General features: G+C 33.6%; 3 protein-coding genes across 3 annotated transcripts in view; 1 reads left to right on the forward strand and 2 right to left on the reverse strand.

Annotated features, from left to right (window-relative positions):
• LOC125666054 (integrin alpha-4-like) overlaps positions 1 to 17,612 on the reverse strand; it is a 50,925-nt gene that overhangs the window by 9,815 nt on the left and 23,498 nt on the right. Inside the window, exons 8-15 of the mRNA XM_048899169.2 lie at positions 8,249 to 8,308; positions 7,983 to 8,150; positions 7,552 to 7,657; positions 7,243 to 7,428; positions 6,444 to 6,650; positions 5,639 to 5,790; positions 5,161 to 5,298; positions 779 to 1,260 (exon numbers count right to left, since the gene is read on the reverse strand). Coding sequence (XP_048755126.2) covers positions 779 to 1,260; positions 5,161 to 5,298; positions 5,639 to 5,790; positions 6,444 to 6,650; positions 7,243 to 7,428; positions 7,552 to 7,657; positions 7,983 to 8,150; positions 8,249 to 8,308 — 1,499 coding nt within the window. The remainder of the gene's footprint in view (positions 1 to 778; positions 1,261 to 5,160; positions 5,299 to 5,638; positions 5,791 to 6,443; positions 6,651 to 7,242; positions 7,429 to 7,551; positions 7,658 to 7,982; positions 8,151 to 8,248; positions 8,309 to 17,612) is intronic.
• Positions 8,148 to 16,505, forward strand: LOC125666056 (uncharacterized). The gene is made up of 5 exons (XM_048899172.2): positions 8,148 to 9,088; positions 9,528 to 9,640; positions 10,529 to 10,655; positions 10,820 to 10,984; positions 11,369 to 16,505. Exons 2-5 carry the CDS (start codon positions 9,595 to 9,597, stop codon positions 12,288 to 12,290), a joined length of 1,260 nt encoding a protein of 419 aa, XP_048755129.2. The 5' UTR covers positions 8,148 to 9,088; positions 9,528 to 9,594; the 3' UTR covers positions 12,291 to 16,505.
• LOC125666055 (uncharacterized) lies at positions 13,351 to 17,607 on the reverse strand. The gene is made up of 3 exons (XM_048899170.2): positions 16,503 to 17,607; positions 15,378 to 15,487; positions 13,351 to 14,639 (listed from the first exon to the last, which is right to left on the reverse strand). The coding sequence occupies exons 1-3, from the start codon at positions 16,954 to 16,956 to the stop codon at positions 13,590 to 13,592; spliced, it is 1,614 nt and encodes a 537-aa protein (XP_048755127.2). The 5' UTR covers positions 16,957 to 17,607; the 3' UTR covers positions 13,351 to 13,589.

Genomic DNA, 17,612 nt, shown 5'->3' on the forward strand with positions numbered 1-17,612 from the left:
GCCTGAAATTGCAACAGAGATTATGATTTCAAAGTAAAATGTAAATAAAAAAATAAATTTCATTTTTTGAAATACAAAATGTACATAAGGGCATGAACTGCAACGCTTCACGCCGACATACTTTTCATGAAGCACTAACGCACCTCATGAAATATGCTGGCTGAAACCGATTTTATTTCTATAGTTTTCACACATAATCCCCACCTTTTCCAATCTATTTTGAAAAAGAAAATATTCCGCCAAATTGAAATAACTTGATCCGCCCAAATGAAGAAAAATAAAACAAAATATTCAAATGAAATCAAAGAGCAGAAAAATACTGTTCTGTTCCTTCTAGAAGCTACAAATGTACAGACCGTGTACACTACAGTAACCATGCTTATAACGAACATGTTTATACCGAATTATTGTCGCGTACACTACAGTAACCATGCTTATAACGAACATGTTTATACCGAATTATTGCAAAGTGATATTTGTCTTCTTGTGATGGAAAAATACGAAAATATTATTGATAAAACGAAGTGTGACTACAACAAACTGTTTTTGCTGGCCCAGAAGATTTACTATAACCATGTTTTACTGTACATATTGAGAATATAGAAAATACCCAGTCATGCGTGTACATGTACAATGTATATAATTTACATACCAAGAACAGCTTGATAACCGAAAGCGGAGTGCATATTACTCAACAACAAGATGTGGAAAATTCAAATTCCCTAATACAATCCGAGTTTTACGGCATTGATTATTCATTGACTGCTGGAAAACTTACACTTGCAGGGTTACTCTGGAGAAGGTTGCTACTTCTATGTTACTTGTAACCGAATTGTCTTCTGGATACGTGTCATTGTTAGTTGAAGCTGTCACGTCGAAATCAAGGGTTGGTGTCGATACATAACCGGAAGTCATCTCCAAATCGTCTTTGAAAATTTCAAACACGATGTCTATTTCTCCTGTCATGCGCTGATAAAATGGATTCTCAATCTCACAATTTATTGGACTCTTATCTCCTGTTGAACAACGTATTCTCTCGGATGAGGGGTCAATTGTTAATGAATTAAATACAATATCAGTAGGATAGGTAATGGCAATGGACGTTTTGAAAGACGGCTCGCCAGAGTTTTTCAGAACGATTTTCATTTGCAATATGGTATCATTTCCAACCAGAACTTTTGTTCTATCCCAGTTTACATTAAGATTCAAATTCGATAGGCACGTCCCATCCTCTGCCTTACACCCAGTGTCAAAGCGTGCCTACAACACAACAACAAAGGCATTAACATGCAAAAATATCCACTTTTCTTCAATCTAAAAGGATAAATATCACGACGGACGATTTTCTGATATGGTCTTTACAATTTCCATTACTTCTAACATATTCTGACAATGAAGGATCTAAATTTTGCAACACGGAGTGTTGCATAAAGTATCCCTAAAAATACTCTATACGAAGCAGGAAAGAATCACCCAAACCGCAATAAAATCAAATTAGATATTGATTGCACCAAAGATTTGCAATGTATCAGAAAATATCTGGGAGTACTAAAATTGAGAAATTATATGAGGGACATATTTGTGTAATGATTTAACGAAAGTCTACAGTGTTTTTTTCTAATGTCTAATGATGACCGTTGTCGAAACTAGTTGTTGAAGTGTGATAACGATATTTCATTTACGTTGCTTGATAAAAAAGAGTAATATCTATCGACATTTTTCCTGGAACATGCAAAAACAAAATTACACGAGCGACTCCTCTATGAAATCTATGCTAAAGCATCCTATGTAAATATATACAGTAAAACACTATTATAATGAAGTGATGTGCACTATCACTATTGATTCCTCATGAGTGAAATTCGTTATAACCAATATATAAGTTCGTTATAACCAATATATAAGTTCATTATAACTTATACATAAGTTCATTATAACAATATATAAGTTCATTATAACCAACATATAAGTTCATTATAACCAATATATAAGTTCATTATAACCAATATATAAGTTTATTATAACCAATACATCAGTTCATTATAACCAATATATAAGTTCATTATAACCAATACATAAGTTAATTATAACCAATATATAAGTTCAATATATGTTTTTTAAAAGACAGGAAATGAAGATCACTTTGCTTTAGCGTGAATCCATTATAAGTGTGTTCACTATCATCGTGTTTTACTGTAAGTGTGAATTCATTATAAGCGTGTTCACTATGGTCGTATTTCACTGTGAGCGTAAATTCATTATAAGTGTATTCACCATAATCGTATTTCACTGTAAGTGTGAATTCATTATAAGTGTGTTCACTATAATCGTGTTTCACTGTATGTTTGAATTCATTATAAGGGTGTTTACTAAAATCGTGTTTTACTGTAAGTGTGAATTCATTATAAGCGTGTTCACTATAACCGTGTTTTACTGTAAGTGTGAATTCATTATAAGTGTGTTCACTATAACCATGTTTTACTGTAAGCGTGAATTCATTACAAGCGTGTTCACTGTATCCGTGTTTTACTGTAAGTGTGAATTCATTATCAACAAGTTCAATATAACCGGGTTTTACTGTAAGTGTGAATTCATTATAAGCCTGTTCACTATAACGGTGTTTTACTGTAAGTGTGAATTCATTATAAACGTGTTCACTACAACCATGTTTTACTGTAAGTGTGAATTCATTATAAGCGTGTTCACTATAACCGTTATTTTACTGTAAGTGTGAATTCATTATAAGTGTGTTCACTATAACCGTGTTTTACTGTAAGTGTGAATTCTTTACAAGCGTGTTCACTATAACCATGTTTTACTGTAAGTGTGAATTCATTATAAGCGTGTTCGCTGTAACCATGTTTTACTGTAAGTGTGAATTCATTATAAGTGTGTACACTCTAACCGTGTTGTACTGTAAGTGTGAATTCTTTATAAGCGTGTTTGCTGTAACCATGTTTTACTGTAAGTGTGAATTAATTATAAGCGTGTTCGCTGTAACCATGTTTTACTGTAAGTGTGAATTCATTATAAACGTGTTCATTATAACCGTGTTTTACTGTAAGTGTGAATTCATAAAAAACGTGTTCACTACAACCATGTTTTACTGTAAGTGTGAATTCATTATAAGCGTGTTCACTATAACCGTTATTTTACTGTAAGTGTGAATTCATTATAAGTGTGTTCACTATAACCGTGTTTTACTGTAAGTGTGAATTCTTTACAAGCGTGTTCACTATAACCATGTTTTACTGTAAGTGTGAATTCATTATAAGCGTGTTCACTATAACCATGTTTTACTGTAAGTGTGAATTCATTATAAGCATGTTCACTATAACCGTGTTTTACTGTAAGTGTGAATTCATTATAAGTGTGTACACTATAACCGTGTTGTACTGTAAGTGTGAATTCTTTATAAGCGTGTTTGCTGTAACCATGTTTTACTGTAAGTGTGAATTAATTATAAGCGTGTTCGCTGTAACCATGTTTTACTGTAAGTGTGAATTCATTATAAACGTGTTCATTATAACCGTGTTTTACTGTAAGTGTGATCTCATTATAAACGTGTTCACTATAACCATGTTTTACTGTAAGTGTGAATTCATTATAAGCGTGTTCGCTGTAACCATGTTTTACTGTAAGTGTGAATTCATTATAAGTGTGTTTGTTGTGTGTTTTACTGTAAGTGTGATCTCATTATAAGCGTGTTCACTATAACCGTGTTTTACTGTAAGTGTGAATTCATTATAAGTGTGTTCACTATAACCATGTTTTACTGTAAGTGTGATCTCATTATAAGCGTGTTCACTATAACCGTGTTTTACTGTAAGTGTGAATTCATTATAAGCGTGTTCACTATAACCATGTTTTACTGTAAGTGTGAATTCATTATAAGCGTGTTCACTATAACCGTGTTTTACTGTAAGTGTGAATTCATTATAAGCGTGTTCACTATAACCGTGTTTTACTGTAAGTGTGAATTCATTATTAGTGTGTTCACTATAACCGTGTTTTACTGTAAGCGTGAATTCATTATAAGTGTGTTCATTATAACCGTGTATTACTGTAAGTGTGAATTCATTATAAGCGTGTTCACTATAACCATGTTTTACTGTAAGTGTGAATTCATTATAAGCGTGTTCACTATAACCGTGTTTTACTGTAAGTGTGAATTCATTATAAGCGTGTTCACTATAACCGTGTTTTACTGTAAGTGTGAATTCATTATAAGCGTGTTCACTATAACCGTGTTTTACTGTAAGTGTGAATTCATTATAAGCGTGTTCACTGTATCCATGTTTTGCTGTAAGTGTGAATTCATTATAAGCGTGTTCACTGTAGCTGTGTTTTACTGTAAGTGTGAATTCATTATAAGCGTGTTCATAATAACCGTGTTTTACTGTAAGTGTGAATTCATTATCAACAAGTTCAATATAACCGGGCTTTACTGCAGATGGATTACAATTAATGAGCACATTATACACCGTACATGATTTCAATGATATGAAATGACATCATTTTGTGATTACATATTTCATACGTAGTGGAAATAAATCAATGGTGCTATATTGAGTATTTACTTGTTTTGCAGTGGGATCATTTATAAAAAGTCTTTAATGTTTAAGGTCCAAGAGAGGTAATCACTGATACAGACCCATATAAACCTCTATCTTGCCTTATATATTACGGCTTTTGTGATGCATGATTTCTACGTCATCTTTATGTTATAATAGCTGCTGATCTTATATGTCCCGTTATTAGTCTAAGATTTAATTGATTTATATTTCCTGCAATTAGTGGAAAATATAATTGATTTATATTTCCTGTAATTAGTGGAAAATATAATTGATTTATATTTCCTGTTATCAGTCTAAGATATAATTGATTTATATTTCCTGTTTTCATTATTTCTATTTTATCCTTGTTTTCCTTTCAATTTGATTCTAATTAAAATCAGATCAGCTCGCAAACATAACAGAAGTGTACGTGAGCGGATCTAACATCTAATTTTTATTACACTGGTTTTCCTTTCTATCTTTATTTTATCATTTTGTATTTTTGTATGCTTAAAGATACCAGTATAGGTATATTTTAAGAATTCTACGTAATAAAAATTCATAACAATTTCCAGTTAAAGTGAAAGTAGGTGATTTTGAATACCTTTCCAAAGAGTGTAGGAGTGACGTCCCTTTGTAGTATAGCTCTGACCTTCCCGGGTTCCGAGGTGTTACTGATTTTGTAATCCACTTGTAAAATAATGGGCCTTTCCATCACTTGGAAAAACTTTCTATCAATGATCTGTTAATGACATCTAGCTATGTTCATATCTAACTACGTCATAATCAAGGTCAAGGTCAAGATAATAATACTATTTGTAAAGTACAAGTATTTCAAATTACAAGAATAAGAATTTACACTAAAATGTTGTAAAAATATTAATTTCTAACTATATATACATACATGTCTGAAGAGGCATTAAAGCCGAAAGTGCTAACAGTGAAATGTTATTCGAGTTTTGTGTTTCCTGACTTTTATTATTGGATATATATAACCCGTATATATCGATATCTTCAATGTTGCCTGTATGAAGTATTCTATCACATGATGAAATTAATTTAAACAGAAGTTAAACACGTACCGGCACTCTGAATTCCGCTGTGTAACAGTGGTTTTTATTTGAAAAAATGATGAAGTTGGAGACTGTCATTTCCTGATATGTATTGTTGTTTTCAATGATTTCCGCTCTTTTCCTCGTTTCATTTGCATCCACGTTTATTGTAAAATCAATTTCTAAACCAAAATAACAAAACATGAGTAATATCGAAGTCGCTTACCGCTAATATTGCAGAATTCACATTTGATTAATTGCCATTCTGCTGTCAAATACTTAAAGAAATCACCGTTTTCTTTCCTAAACAAATTGACTATTTCTAGTGTAGTCTGTGACAGAGTTTGAACTGTAATTTTTTCATTCTTTAGATACACAACTTATCATTGGGTCAATTGCTGTTTTACATGTTTCTTACATGGCACACTGATCTTGACTACGGACAACTCCGTTTACCTGATCAAGATATAGGGCTAACGGCGGGGTGACCGGACGACAAGGGATGCTTACACCTCTTAGGCACCTGATCCCACCTCTGGTATATCCAGGGGTCCGTATTTGCCCAACTCGCTATTTTGTATTGCTTATAGGAGTTATGAGATTGATCACTGTTCGTTATCTTCACCTTTATAGGAGTTATGAGATTGATCACTGTTCGTTATCTTCACCTCTATAGGAGTTGTGAAATTGATCACTGTTCGTTATCTTCACCTTTATAGGAGTTATGAGATTGATCACTGTTCGTTATCTTCACCTTTATAGGAGTTATGAGATTGATCACTGTTCGTTATCTTCACCTTTCATTCAGCTATTTAAAATGATAACATGTCCTCACCTGTGTTGTTAATGCCTTCCCCAGTAAAGTTAAAACAAAATGAGACTGTGAAACAGGGGTTGAAAAGACGGCCATCACTACAGAACGTCCCGCTAGCGTTGAGCGGAATGGGGTTTGGAGAGGATGAAACTTCACAGTTCACGTCAATGATATTTCTGGTCCTCAGAATAACAGCTATGTCAGATCTGTACGCCCCGACAGCAAAATCTACACAAATAAGATAAAATCAGCAAAATCTACACAAATAAGATTGATTGATTAAATATTGTTTAACGTCCCTCTCTAGAATATGTCACTCATATGAAGACATCACCACTATCGGTGAAAGGCTGCAAAATTTCGGTCTATGCTCGGCGTTTATGGCCTTTGAGCAGGGAGGGATCTTTATCGTGCCACACCTGCTCGGTTTTTTGCGGTCTCATCCGAAGGACTGCCCCATTTAGTCGCCTTCTACGACAAGCAAGAGGTATTGATGATTTATTCTAACCTGGATCCCCACGGGACACAATTAAGATAAAATGCTTGAGGAAAATCTTCAATTTTAAGATTTGCATCTCAGCTGTTTCATGCTCCATAATTAAGAAATAAATTCCCGTTTTAAAAATACACTTAGAAATACATTAATTATATTTGCATCCTACTTTCATTTCTATCAGAATTCCCAGCCATTAAAATAGACGTAATACATTTATCTGTATTTACGCGCACATTGTTTACAACTGCAACGTATTCATTACAATTGGTACATACACTGGACATGTAAATATCTATACATCAATGGTAACGTTTTTAAAATTACCGTTATACATATTGTCATCTAAATCTTTTGGTGTCCTCGATATGTAGAATCCAAATCCTTGTAGACCTGGTGTCATGGTAGACCCCAGTATTTTCTGTGAGTACATGTTCTCTATCCTAGATTTTCTACCATTGAAGATGTACACCGCTCCCTCTGTACTTTCATATGGTGCTCCAATTGCTATATCTAGAGCAAGAAAGATTTTTAAAACATCAGATTACAAACTACAACATACAGTTTATACGTACTTGACAGCGTAAGTAGCAAACTTAATGTTTTTTTTTCTAGTTCTTGTTGATGTTTACAGACCCACATATCCATCCTTATTGATATCGCCAATATTAGCAATTGCGGTTCCAAATCGTGAAAATGGAATAAAGGAACCGTGTAGCTCTTGTGGGGTATCGACAATCATCTGAAAATATCAATTATTTGCAATGTAAAGTAGTTCTACGAGAAAAGTTAGATATTAGAGATGATATTACTGCATCAAAAATATTGGAAGTGTCTTTTTGATTTTATAAATGTTCATAAACAATTCTGTATTTCTTCTTTGAAAAAAAACCCCACTAAGATCAGGTGAAGCAAACTAAAGCTTTTGTCGTGAAGTAGCACTAACTGACGCATGCGCATTAAGTTATGTGCTGACTTCGACTGTGTTACATGCTATCAAAAGATTCCATTTTAAATGTATCTGTTATATAGTTTTACAATTGATAGTTACATTAGGTTGCTCTTACAGATGCAGTTCCTGTTCCATAATAAATATAGACTGCTCCAACGTCGTACAGAACTTGATTCCCTTTCCCTTCCATGGAAAACCAATTTGGTGCCGAGACCAGAATCTCATCGTTGTTGTCACCATTTATATCAACAAGACAGAGTGTTTGACCGAATCCGCTTCCTAGCTATGGGTGAATGTTTAATGCAATAAAATCCAAACTCATCAACGAAAAAAAAAAGGAAGTTTGTGAAATTTTGTTTCAAATATGAGAACTTGACTAACCTGCACTCCTTCAATCTGTTTGACTTGCACTGGAGGAGAGCTGAATCTGAATACTGAAAACTAAAGTGTATACGGAAATTAAGAATCCAATATCAACTACATATTACAAAGGCAGTCATCATTTAGACAGTGGTTAATAACGAGTGAGAGATAGTCAAGCATAAAAATACACAGCAAAAACTGTGTCAGAAAGAGACGTATGTCACTACCGATAGCCCATGTACATATACCCAGGAGTATAACGAGTAGATTAATCTATAATCAATGTTTGTTACAATGTTACCACTATACACTGAAATTTAATCGATATCTACACAATTCTGAAAACCTAAACGCCATACAATACTTTCAATTTCCATTACCGAGCTCTTCAATTTGAAGGCGCGTTTAGTAGCGTTGTCTGGGACAAGCGTCATATCGCGTCACGTAAGTTGTCAACGATGGCGTCGAACTATCACGGATTGCAGTGCGCAGACCTCAAACAAATACTCAAATCGAAAGGTATTCCCTTTTCAAACAAAAATAAACAAGATCTTGTTGACTTGTGTGAAAGTGCGGATGCTCTTGATTTACCACAAATCAATCTTGACGATGTGGAGGCCTCAGTCAAGAGACGGACTGTTCGCGGGATAACGTTCCCACAGCCTAATGACAAGGATTCTGACATCGTTTGGACACCCAATCTCGCTAACATTCCTTCAGTCGACACCTTCGATGTTACGAGTTTTCTGCAGAATTACTGTGGGTGGTCTGCAGAACGCATACGGAGAAGAAAATCCGACAATGGGTATAAACTACATTGTTCCGGCCACATCCATGATGTTACAATGGCAGTATTAGGTAGTACTTACATAAAATTTATGCTTCACTATAATTACATCGCTTAAAATTATTCAGCAGAAAGTATTTTCATTCAAAGTGAGGTTTTAGTTTTTAGTAGAATTATAATCTACTGTGAAATATTCATAAATTTACCAGAGATCCATGAAGTACTAGGCCTACAATGTACCTGATGATTGATACATGCATGTATATGAAATCAAATTTAGAGAGCTTTAGCTTTAAGAAATCAATGAGCTGTAAACTTTCGTGGTGTGATTTAATTTTCTTTCAAAGGGCAAACGACTTGGCCCTCAGATGTAATGATACATGTACCATTGATTAATGAACAAATATATTTTTTGTTTGAGATGTATGTGAATTTATTGCAATCTTAATTTTGTATATACTGACAGATATGTACAAAACTTAATTTTTGTCTGTCATTTCATTTGAACAGGACCGAAACCAGCTGGACTGGTTTGATACTGGGATTGAACCAAGATCTTTTGAATGTTAAGGAGAAAATGTGGAAATTACTTAGCTACCTGTCAGTTCCTGGAGCATGTCATGGTACCAAATATGAACATGTGAATTAATATATCTGATACAAACCATAATCAAGTTGAGAAATTATCCCAAATCCAGTAGTGCTCACAAGTTCTAAAGAGATTTTGCTAATAGTCAATGTGCTACTAGTAGCACTGGTAAACTCCTAACCATTACACAAGATTTTGTCTGACCAGCTGGACTGGCTAGTACAGAGTCATTATTTATTTAGATGTGCCGGCCATAATCAATTTATTATTGAAATGTTGCATGATTCAATATTTAACCATCCAAAATAGATTTCAGCAATGCAAATTCAATCAGTCAGCCACATAATCAAAGATTGCTGTTAGACGAATTAAAATTAATTGCTAGATTATCATCCCCGCCCGCCCCTCAAAAAAGCCCAATCTGATTTTTTTTTCTCACAAAAATTACAATTTCAAACAAACTTGCTTCCTAGTAACATGAGTGAATAATTAAAGTCAAAGAATGTTGGTTTTATATACTCTACCAAGGATACTGTGAATGTTAACTTGATTAACACTTTGTGTGATGTCTTTTGTCATTAATTTTTTTTTTCTCCTCGGGGTAACAAAAATTAAAAAAAAAAAAAAAATCCTCCCACCCGCCCCATATTTTTTGTGACCCCGGATGATAATCTACTACTTAAGTTGAATTGTCCTTAGAACAAATAATAATTAATGTGTAAATCAAAGAAAATGAATTAACATAAAATACTGTTAATCTTCAGATTTCTAACTTTTTAATCTAGCAGTCTGCTTGGATCTATTGAGTCAAATTTCAGTCAGTCTGCAAAGAACTTGTGAACATTTTAATTTTATGTCCCAATATGTATGTTATTATGTATTTGAAAAATCATATAGCTTAAAGATTCCACTTATATTCCAGGAAATGATCTGTGTTTCATCAAGGGCAGATGTGTTCCCGAAACAAGGCAGTCCAGTGAACCTTATTCCCCATGGATTCTTGTTGAGAATTCAGGGCACATTTTTTCAGCTGAATGTACATGTGTTGCGTAAGTTAATTAACATATACCTATAGTGGTGCATGTATATTGCATCAGAAATGAACACTCTAATTATTTTGTTACTGGGCTGAGTATTTTTGTCTCATAAGACTTTAACTCCAGTCCAATATTGAAGTATGTGAAATATGAAAACTATTTATAATCTTAAACAGGGGGGATGGATCATGCAAACATGTCGTTGCCCTACTATTTGGCATTATCGATCATGTTATATCCATGGAAGACAGAAGTACCATAGGAGTGACTGATACTGCAGCATATTGGGACAAACCTAGAAAAGTTTGCAGGCCAATAGCTGTTAATGACTTGGATATCAGGTAAAAGAAATATTAAATATTGTCTTTTAAATATTCAGTCTGACTAAATTTAGTTGTTGTCGTTTCAATTTAATTAGATCTTAATTTTCTTCAATGTTCAATTTTATATACATGTACATAATTCAATTGTATACAGTCTCCATTTCTGAAATATATTCTGAATTTGTGGAAATTAAAACCCTTTTTCAAAACTCCACATAAATCCAGTATTTTCAAAATTCTAGATGGAACCCCACAGCTCTAAAATTTGAAGAAGAAAAAAAATCAAGTTTAGAGAACAATATTAAAATTGAATGTCAACATTTAGAATGATAAATAGATATGCAATTTACAATGCATATTGTTTCAGTTTTTACTTATATATTAGACCTTATTCAATTGCAGGTTTGATATGAATCTACCCGATAAGGCACGCCCATCTGTGGATTCTGGCTATCTACCCCTGAAATCGGCAACACTGGATCAAAGGGCAATAGAGAAAGGCATCATGAAAGTCTTAAAGCAAAGCCAGACAGCTGCAGTGGCATTATATACTCTGTCTGATTCTGACAGCGAAAGTGATGTGTCAATGTTGGTTGAAGATACTCCTCTTAACATCATTGAACTTTTGGCCAAACATGGGCAAGAGAATCTCAGCATTGAAGATTCTTACATAAATCAAGTTAGGGAACTAACATGGGGCCAATCAAATAACTTGATGTGGCATTATCAAAGGAAAGGTAGACTAACTGCATCTAACTTTTACAGTGCATTTCATTACAGAGGCAACAGCACAGAAAATTACATTGTAAAGAGTATCTTGGGAAAATACCAATTTACTTCGAAGTCTGTTGAATATGGGAAGTCACAAGAACCTGTTGCCAGAGGAAAGTACATTGAGTACATGTCCAGTCGGCATCCATCATTTCAGTGTTCTGAGACAGGTATCTTTGTGTACAAGGACTTTCCTTACCTTGCCGCTTCCCCAGATGGTGTTACAGAATGTAAATGTTGTGGAAAAGGACTGTTGGAAATCAAATGTCCATTCAGTTTTCAGAATGAAATTTTTCAGGTTGCTATGTCAAAAAATTCATCTTGTATTTCAGCTCATGGCAAATATGAATTGAAAAAAAATTTGTCCTCTCCATATTATGTCCAGATGCTTGGTCAAATGGCAATAGGAAATTTTTCATTTTGTGATTTTGTCTTATATACAAAGAAAGATATTCATGTTGAAAGAGTTCACTATTCAAGTGCAGATTGGGAATTGCTGTCAGACAAACTGAAGAGTTTTTATACATGCTTTGTCCTGCCAAAATTGGTTTAGATGAAACCAGTTGCATACATGTTATATTTTGTATACATAAATTTCTTTTGACAAAACCTTTTTTTCATATACCATGTATTCTTGACCTTGTGACCTTCACCTTCTCCAGAACAAGATTAATTTAGTCATGTTGGTATCAAATCATCCCCATGTTTTTGAATTCAAGTTCAGTTATGTCATGACCCTTTTCGGCTAGGTTGAGGCCACAATATGGGGTCCAATTTTTTTATGGGAATAAAAATTGATAAATTATGTAAGATATCAAAAAGAAAATCAATTCAAAGTTAATTTAAGTAATCATATTTCATCTTGTGACCATGTTGAAACATACTTTCTTATAAAACCTGACTGAATAGTTTTCACAAAGACCATTCAGATTGCAAACAGGCATAGTGAAAGTTTTTAAGTAATTCAACCAAACCTCAGTTAGATTTTGATAGACACAGCTTGTCATAATGTTTCAAAATACTAATACTTAATTGCATATTCATTTAAGAATTATCATATATGTTTTAATATTGATATAATTATTATATGATAATATTACCATTAGTTTTAGTACAGTGTATGCTATGCATATGTTGCAATATGAATTTCTCAGGGGTTTTTTTCACTGCACTGTGCATGCTGCTTGTTATTCCTTAAGCATGTTGCTTTTTATTCAAGATTCTGCACAATGTGACACAGGTCCATACAAAGGAAATGTAATTATAAATTGAAGTTTTTACACAAGTTGTTTGATGAATTTATTAATGTGCATTGTGCATGTACTTAATGGGAATCACTATTTCAATGAACACATTTGAACAAACAATCAATGTTTCAATAAAGATTACTTTCCAAAGATAATGATGTATCATATTCATAAAATACAATTCCTACATTTTGTAGTACATACATTTGCATACTGTAAATGTCACTGCTATGAGAAAAGTGAACTTTAAAGCAATATTAGCTGTAATAATTAGGTGTTGAAAACTTTTGTTGAAAAATTATGGTTTATACTTCTTTAAAAAAAATTCAACTTGCATTACAAAAATTATTCAGAAGTTCAGAATGAAACAAAATTACTTTATTGTCTCCCCATACAAAATTTTGTTTAATGTCAAAGCTACATATTCAATAGAACCAGGATCTTTATTTTGACTTAGTTTCAATTTTACCAAGAATAATACATGAAGTAGAAATTACAGACAAAACTATTAAAATAATATATTTTTACAACTGTACAACTTAAAATTTTGAGATTTAGAGCTAATATTGTTTTAATATATATAGTGTCACATGATAAACAATGTTCTATTTAAATTTCTTTGACAAAGGTGGCAGAAAGTTACAAAAAGCTGCAGCTACTCTCAACATTGCAGATGACAAATTTTTCATGTTAAGGGGTAGAATTCCTCCCAACATTTTGAAAGATTTTAGTCTTCTAATAGCTCGCTCCACATGAATACGAAGTGAAGCAATCTTGCGAGTCTCAAGAATTTGCTTTGAAGTTAGCACCCTTCCTTTGCCATTTCTTTTTTCATGTGTAAAAGGTGGCATGTTCAAGTATGCACCTTTCAAAGTAAGAAGGTCTCGTATCTGGAATCCCCTGTCGGCCATCACCTCATCCCCTGGAGAAATGTGATTAAGATATTTGCTCTCAATTGTAATTTTTCTGTCACTGATATTGCCACTCCAGAATTTTGATACAAAAGTAAAGGCCCCATTGGGCTGTATAGCAACCAGAGCTTTAAGGGTGTTATGAGACTTGTAATTACTCCATGTGCTTGCTTGAGCTGAACAATTTTTGGGTTTTTGGATGAAGACTTCTGTACAGTCAATTATTGAAGTTGTTTTGGGATACTTGAGTTTAAATGATAATGGCATGTGTTTCCTGACCTTTTCACTTGCTGGCCACTTAACTACAGAGTCTAGAATTTGAGCTAAAAAATTTATCCAGGTGCTAAAGAGGGTTGAAACATGTCCAACAGAAACACCAAATAGTACAGCAAGAGTTGAATTATCTAATCCCAGTCTTAATTTCAACATTACTATAACAAATTCCTCTTTCATAGATAGTTTTCTCTGTCTACCTGGTTTATTTTGCTGTTTTTCTTGCCATTTCTTGGATCCTGACCTCCCAGCCCCTTTCCAAAATGAAACCTTGTCATAAAATACTGCAAGGAATTGCAAAAAGAATGTAAGAAAACTAAGAGAGGGTAACCCTAGAAAATGCTTGATGTTTTTGTCATCTTGAAGTACTTTGTTGAGAAGTTCCTTCCGGAAATCAACTTCACGGGATTTTAGGATTTCATTCTCTTTTCTCAGTTCTTTGTTTTCTACTTCAAGTTCTCCGCATTTAACCTGGAATAAATTCAATCACCACATTCACAATATATAGATTGTGGAGTGAATGATCAGTGTGGTGGATACAGAGACAATCCCCCACCCACCCCATTTATTCCCTAAATGTGTAGTAATCCACACTATACATTATTATCACAAATAATTATGATCTTTTTAAACTTGTGCATGAATATTTATTGCACTTATCAAGAGATTTAAGTAATTTTCAAATATATTAAATGCATGTACTATATTAAGAATATATACAACCGGTACCAATCAGGGTTTTATCCAGCTTTTAGATGCTAGGCCTACTACCCATTTCATATTTAAAGGGAATTTTTTAAAATGAAGTCATGAGCTTCCTTGGGAGGGGGTTGGGTTGGGGGACAATCCTCAGATTATATCTCAAAACAGGCATACAAATTGATTGATTACTTGCAATACTTTGATAATTAAAGAAAGTGATTAATAATAATATATAAAGATGATTTTTGTTGAAATTCTCATACAATTTTGTGTAGTTTCAGAAACTTTCTACAAATGAAGGTAAATTTTACCTGTGGAAGGGGAAATACTTATTTGATCAATGTCAAAGGGGGGAAGGTATTGAATAAATATTGCTTGAATTAAAAATTTCTGGATCCACCACTAATAATCCAAGTGAACAAAAATAGAAGAGCAGTAAAGAAATAAAATCGGCACAATATATTTATACTGATGACTTATGCTTTTACTTTGCCAGGACTAACTTGCCTCTAAAAGTCTTATTCTTTCTATAAGGTCTTGCTCTCTACAATACTTCATCTCAGGATTACAGCATATGTAGGAATGGTCATGGTGCAAAGTTTGGCATTGAACAACATCTAGAAAAAATATCCCAGATTTGAATAAATTAAATTTATATTAACAGCAATTTTTTACAATTACGTTTGACAAAAGTAATTAATGACAATTATTTATTTGCACTATCACAATAACAACCAATGGCTAAGGCACATATATTATAATAGCTAGATTATACAAAAGAAACAATATTATTCAAAATAAAATGAGTGGTTTGAATGCATGAATATGGCACCAGACAAAATCATGTTATATCACACTGCATGTAAGGTGTACATGATATTAATTAAATGACACCAATATTTAACTAATTTCAATATTTTATAGCCAAAACAATTCATATACAATAATATACACACATTGTATACGATATGAATCTTATCAATTTTGCAGTTGCATTTTTTAATGATGAGTGTTTCAATCCTGGGTTTGGGGGACCATCATTGTTCAAAGTGCTTCAAAACACCTGCCATCACTGATGTTTTGATTCAGTTGGGGTGTTTTGGATTGGTGTTTTGTTAATATTACTATTTATTATCAGTGTGTCTCTGCCTCAATAGGTTTAACCATACATTTACCATCTGGGGATATATACTGGCCACTCAGGTGAGGTGTCCATGAGTAGCCACTCTAGCAATTAACATATATGGATGGGGTATAATTATTTATACACAAATAAAGGCCTTGTAATATATCTAATATCACACAGTACATGAGTATTACTTCTTCTATGAATACTTTGTTTCAATCATCAATGACTTCTGTAATGTCTCCATGAAGTTATATTTATTTAGATTACTTATTTATAAGCAAATTTGAATTGAATAAACAAGATGGAAAAAATGGTAATTTTTCAGTTTAATTAATTAACTCACAGTGACTTGTAATTGGGAAAATGCTCCATTACACATTACTTTCAATTATGTGAAAATTTGTAATTATCAACTAATCACACACTCAATTAAAATTACTTTTTTCAATTGCCCCATCCCTACTTAGTATCATAAACATGCACGTAATAAATGTTGAACAAACCTGTTTGAATCTCGTTGTTGTTGTTGTCAATTGTTAATGGAATGTCTATTTCTCCTGCAACATACGGGTAGCATATCTTACTTTTGTCCGTGGATGAATCGCATTTCACAATTTTGATTCTTTTGTTTTCTGAATGTTCTTGAGTTTCGCTGCTTTTTCTGCCTAAGTGGGAGTTCTTTGTTTTTCTTGGTGTAGCCATTTTATAATTATTATAGGCAAACATAGTGGGATAGGGGTTATTTAGAGTTGGTTTTCCATCGATAAAATGCTTGGAGCAGACGACGTAATGCCGATTATCGGCTTTACTGTCTACAGACAATCCCTCTCTCCTCACCAAACGCAGCCACTTCTTCAATTCACTCTCCACCTTGGGTAGCTGGTAAAAACTGACATCGTTGCTTGACGTTCTACTATCAGCAGTACAACCGACAGCAATGCAATGTCGCGCAGGCATAGCGTCTTTGACAACTGTAGCGTCTTTGACAACTGTTTGTCCCGAAAATCTCGCGAGACTTACGCGGTTTCTCTCTCCTTATATCGAAGAACGATCAAAGAGCGATAACTCTTTAAAGGAGGAAATCGAAAGTATTACCAAAGACTCAGAGCCGTAAAATATCCTAAAAATAATTAAAGCGGAGCAAAACTAGAACTCGTTTTGTAATTCATCGCTATATAATGACACATTAAAAGACACCACAGAGTCGTCCAGTTCAACTTATTTTTCAGTAGCCTGCCTCGATGTAGAAACTGATCATACGTAGAACAAGCTCTTTCGTATCGAATCAATTGAGATATAAACACCATATGCAGGTGATAATGGAATAATGCTACATAAATATGGGAAGTTGACGAATGACGAGTTAGGAATGGCACGGAAGGGACAAGTTTACTTATTCACGACACTAAGCTGAAATGACAAAATGACAGGCGGGAAGAGGCAGCACAAAATGACACATGAAAGGTGGAGAAAACGAACAGTGACCAATCTCATAACTCCTATATTAAAGCAATACAAAATAGAAAGTTGGGCAAGCACGGACCCCTGGATATACTTGAGGTGGGGTGTCTAGGAGGAGTACCAATATTTCAGCAAATTGAAATGAAAATATT

Source organism: Ostrea edulis, chromosome 10, assembly GCF_947568905.1.
Source record: "Ostrea edulis chromosome 10, xbOstEdul1.1, whole genome shotgun sequence".
Classification (NCBI taxonomy): Eukaryota; Metazoa; Mollusca; class Bivalvia; order Ostreida; family Ostreidae; genus Ostrea; species Ostrea edulis.

What these genes read in the sequence shown, in the direction of transcription:
- LOC125666056 (XM_048899172.2), top strand. Translation starts at nt 9,595, where the DNA reads ATGTGGAAATTACTTAGCTACCTGTCAGTTCCTGGAGCATGTCATG. An exon ending in GCTGAATGTACATGTGTTGC is followed by an intron (nt 10,656 to 10,819) that starts GTAAGTTAATTA and finishes AATCTTAAACAG; the next exon opens with GGGGGATGGATCATGCAAAC. An exon ending in GTTAATGACTTGGATATCAG is followed by an intron (nt 10,985 to 11,368) that starts GTAAAAGAAATA and finishes ATTCAATTGCAG; the next exon opens with GTTTGATATGAATCTACCCG.
- LOC125666055 (XM_048899170.2), bottom strand. Translation starts at nt 16,956, where the DNA reads ATGCCTGCGCGACATTGCATTGCTGTCGGTTGTACTGCTGATAGTAGA. An exon ending in CAACAACGAGATTCAAACAG is followed by an intron (nt 15,488 to 16,502) that starts GTTTGTTCAACA and finishes TATTTTTTCTAG; the next exon opens with ATGTTGTTCAATGCCAAACT. An exon ending in AAAGAATAAGACTTTTAGAG is followed by an intron (nt 14,640 to 15,377) that starts GCAAGTTAGTCC and finishes AATTTATTCCAG; the next exon opens with GTTAAATGCGGAGAACTTGA.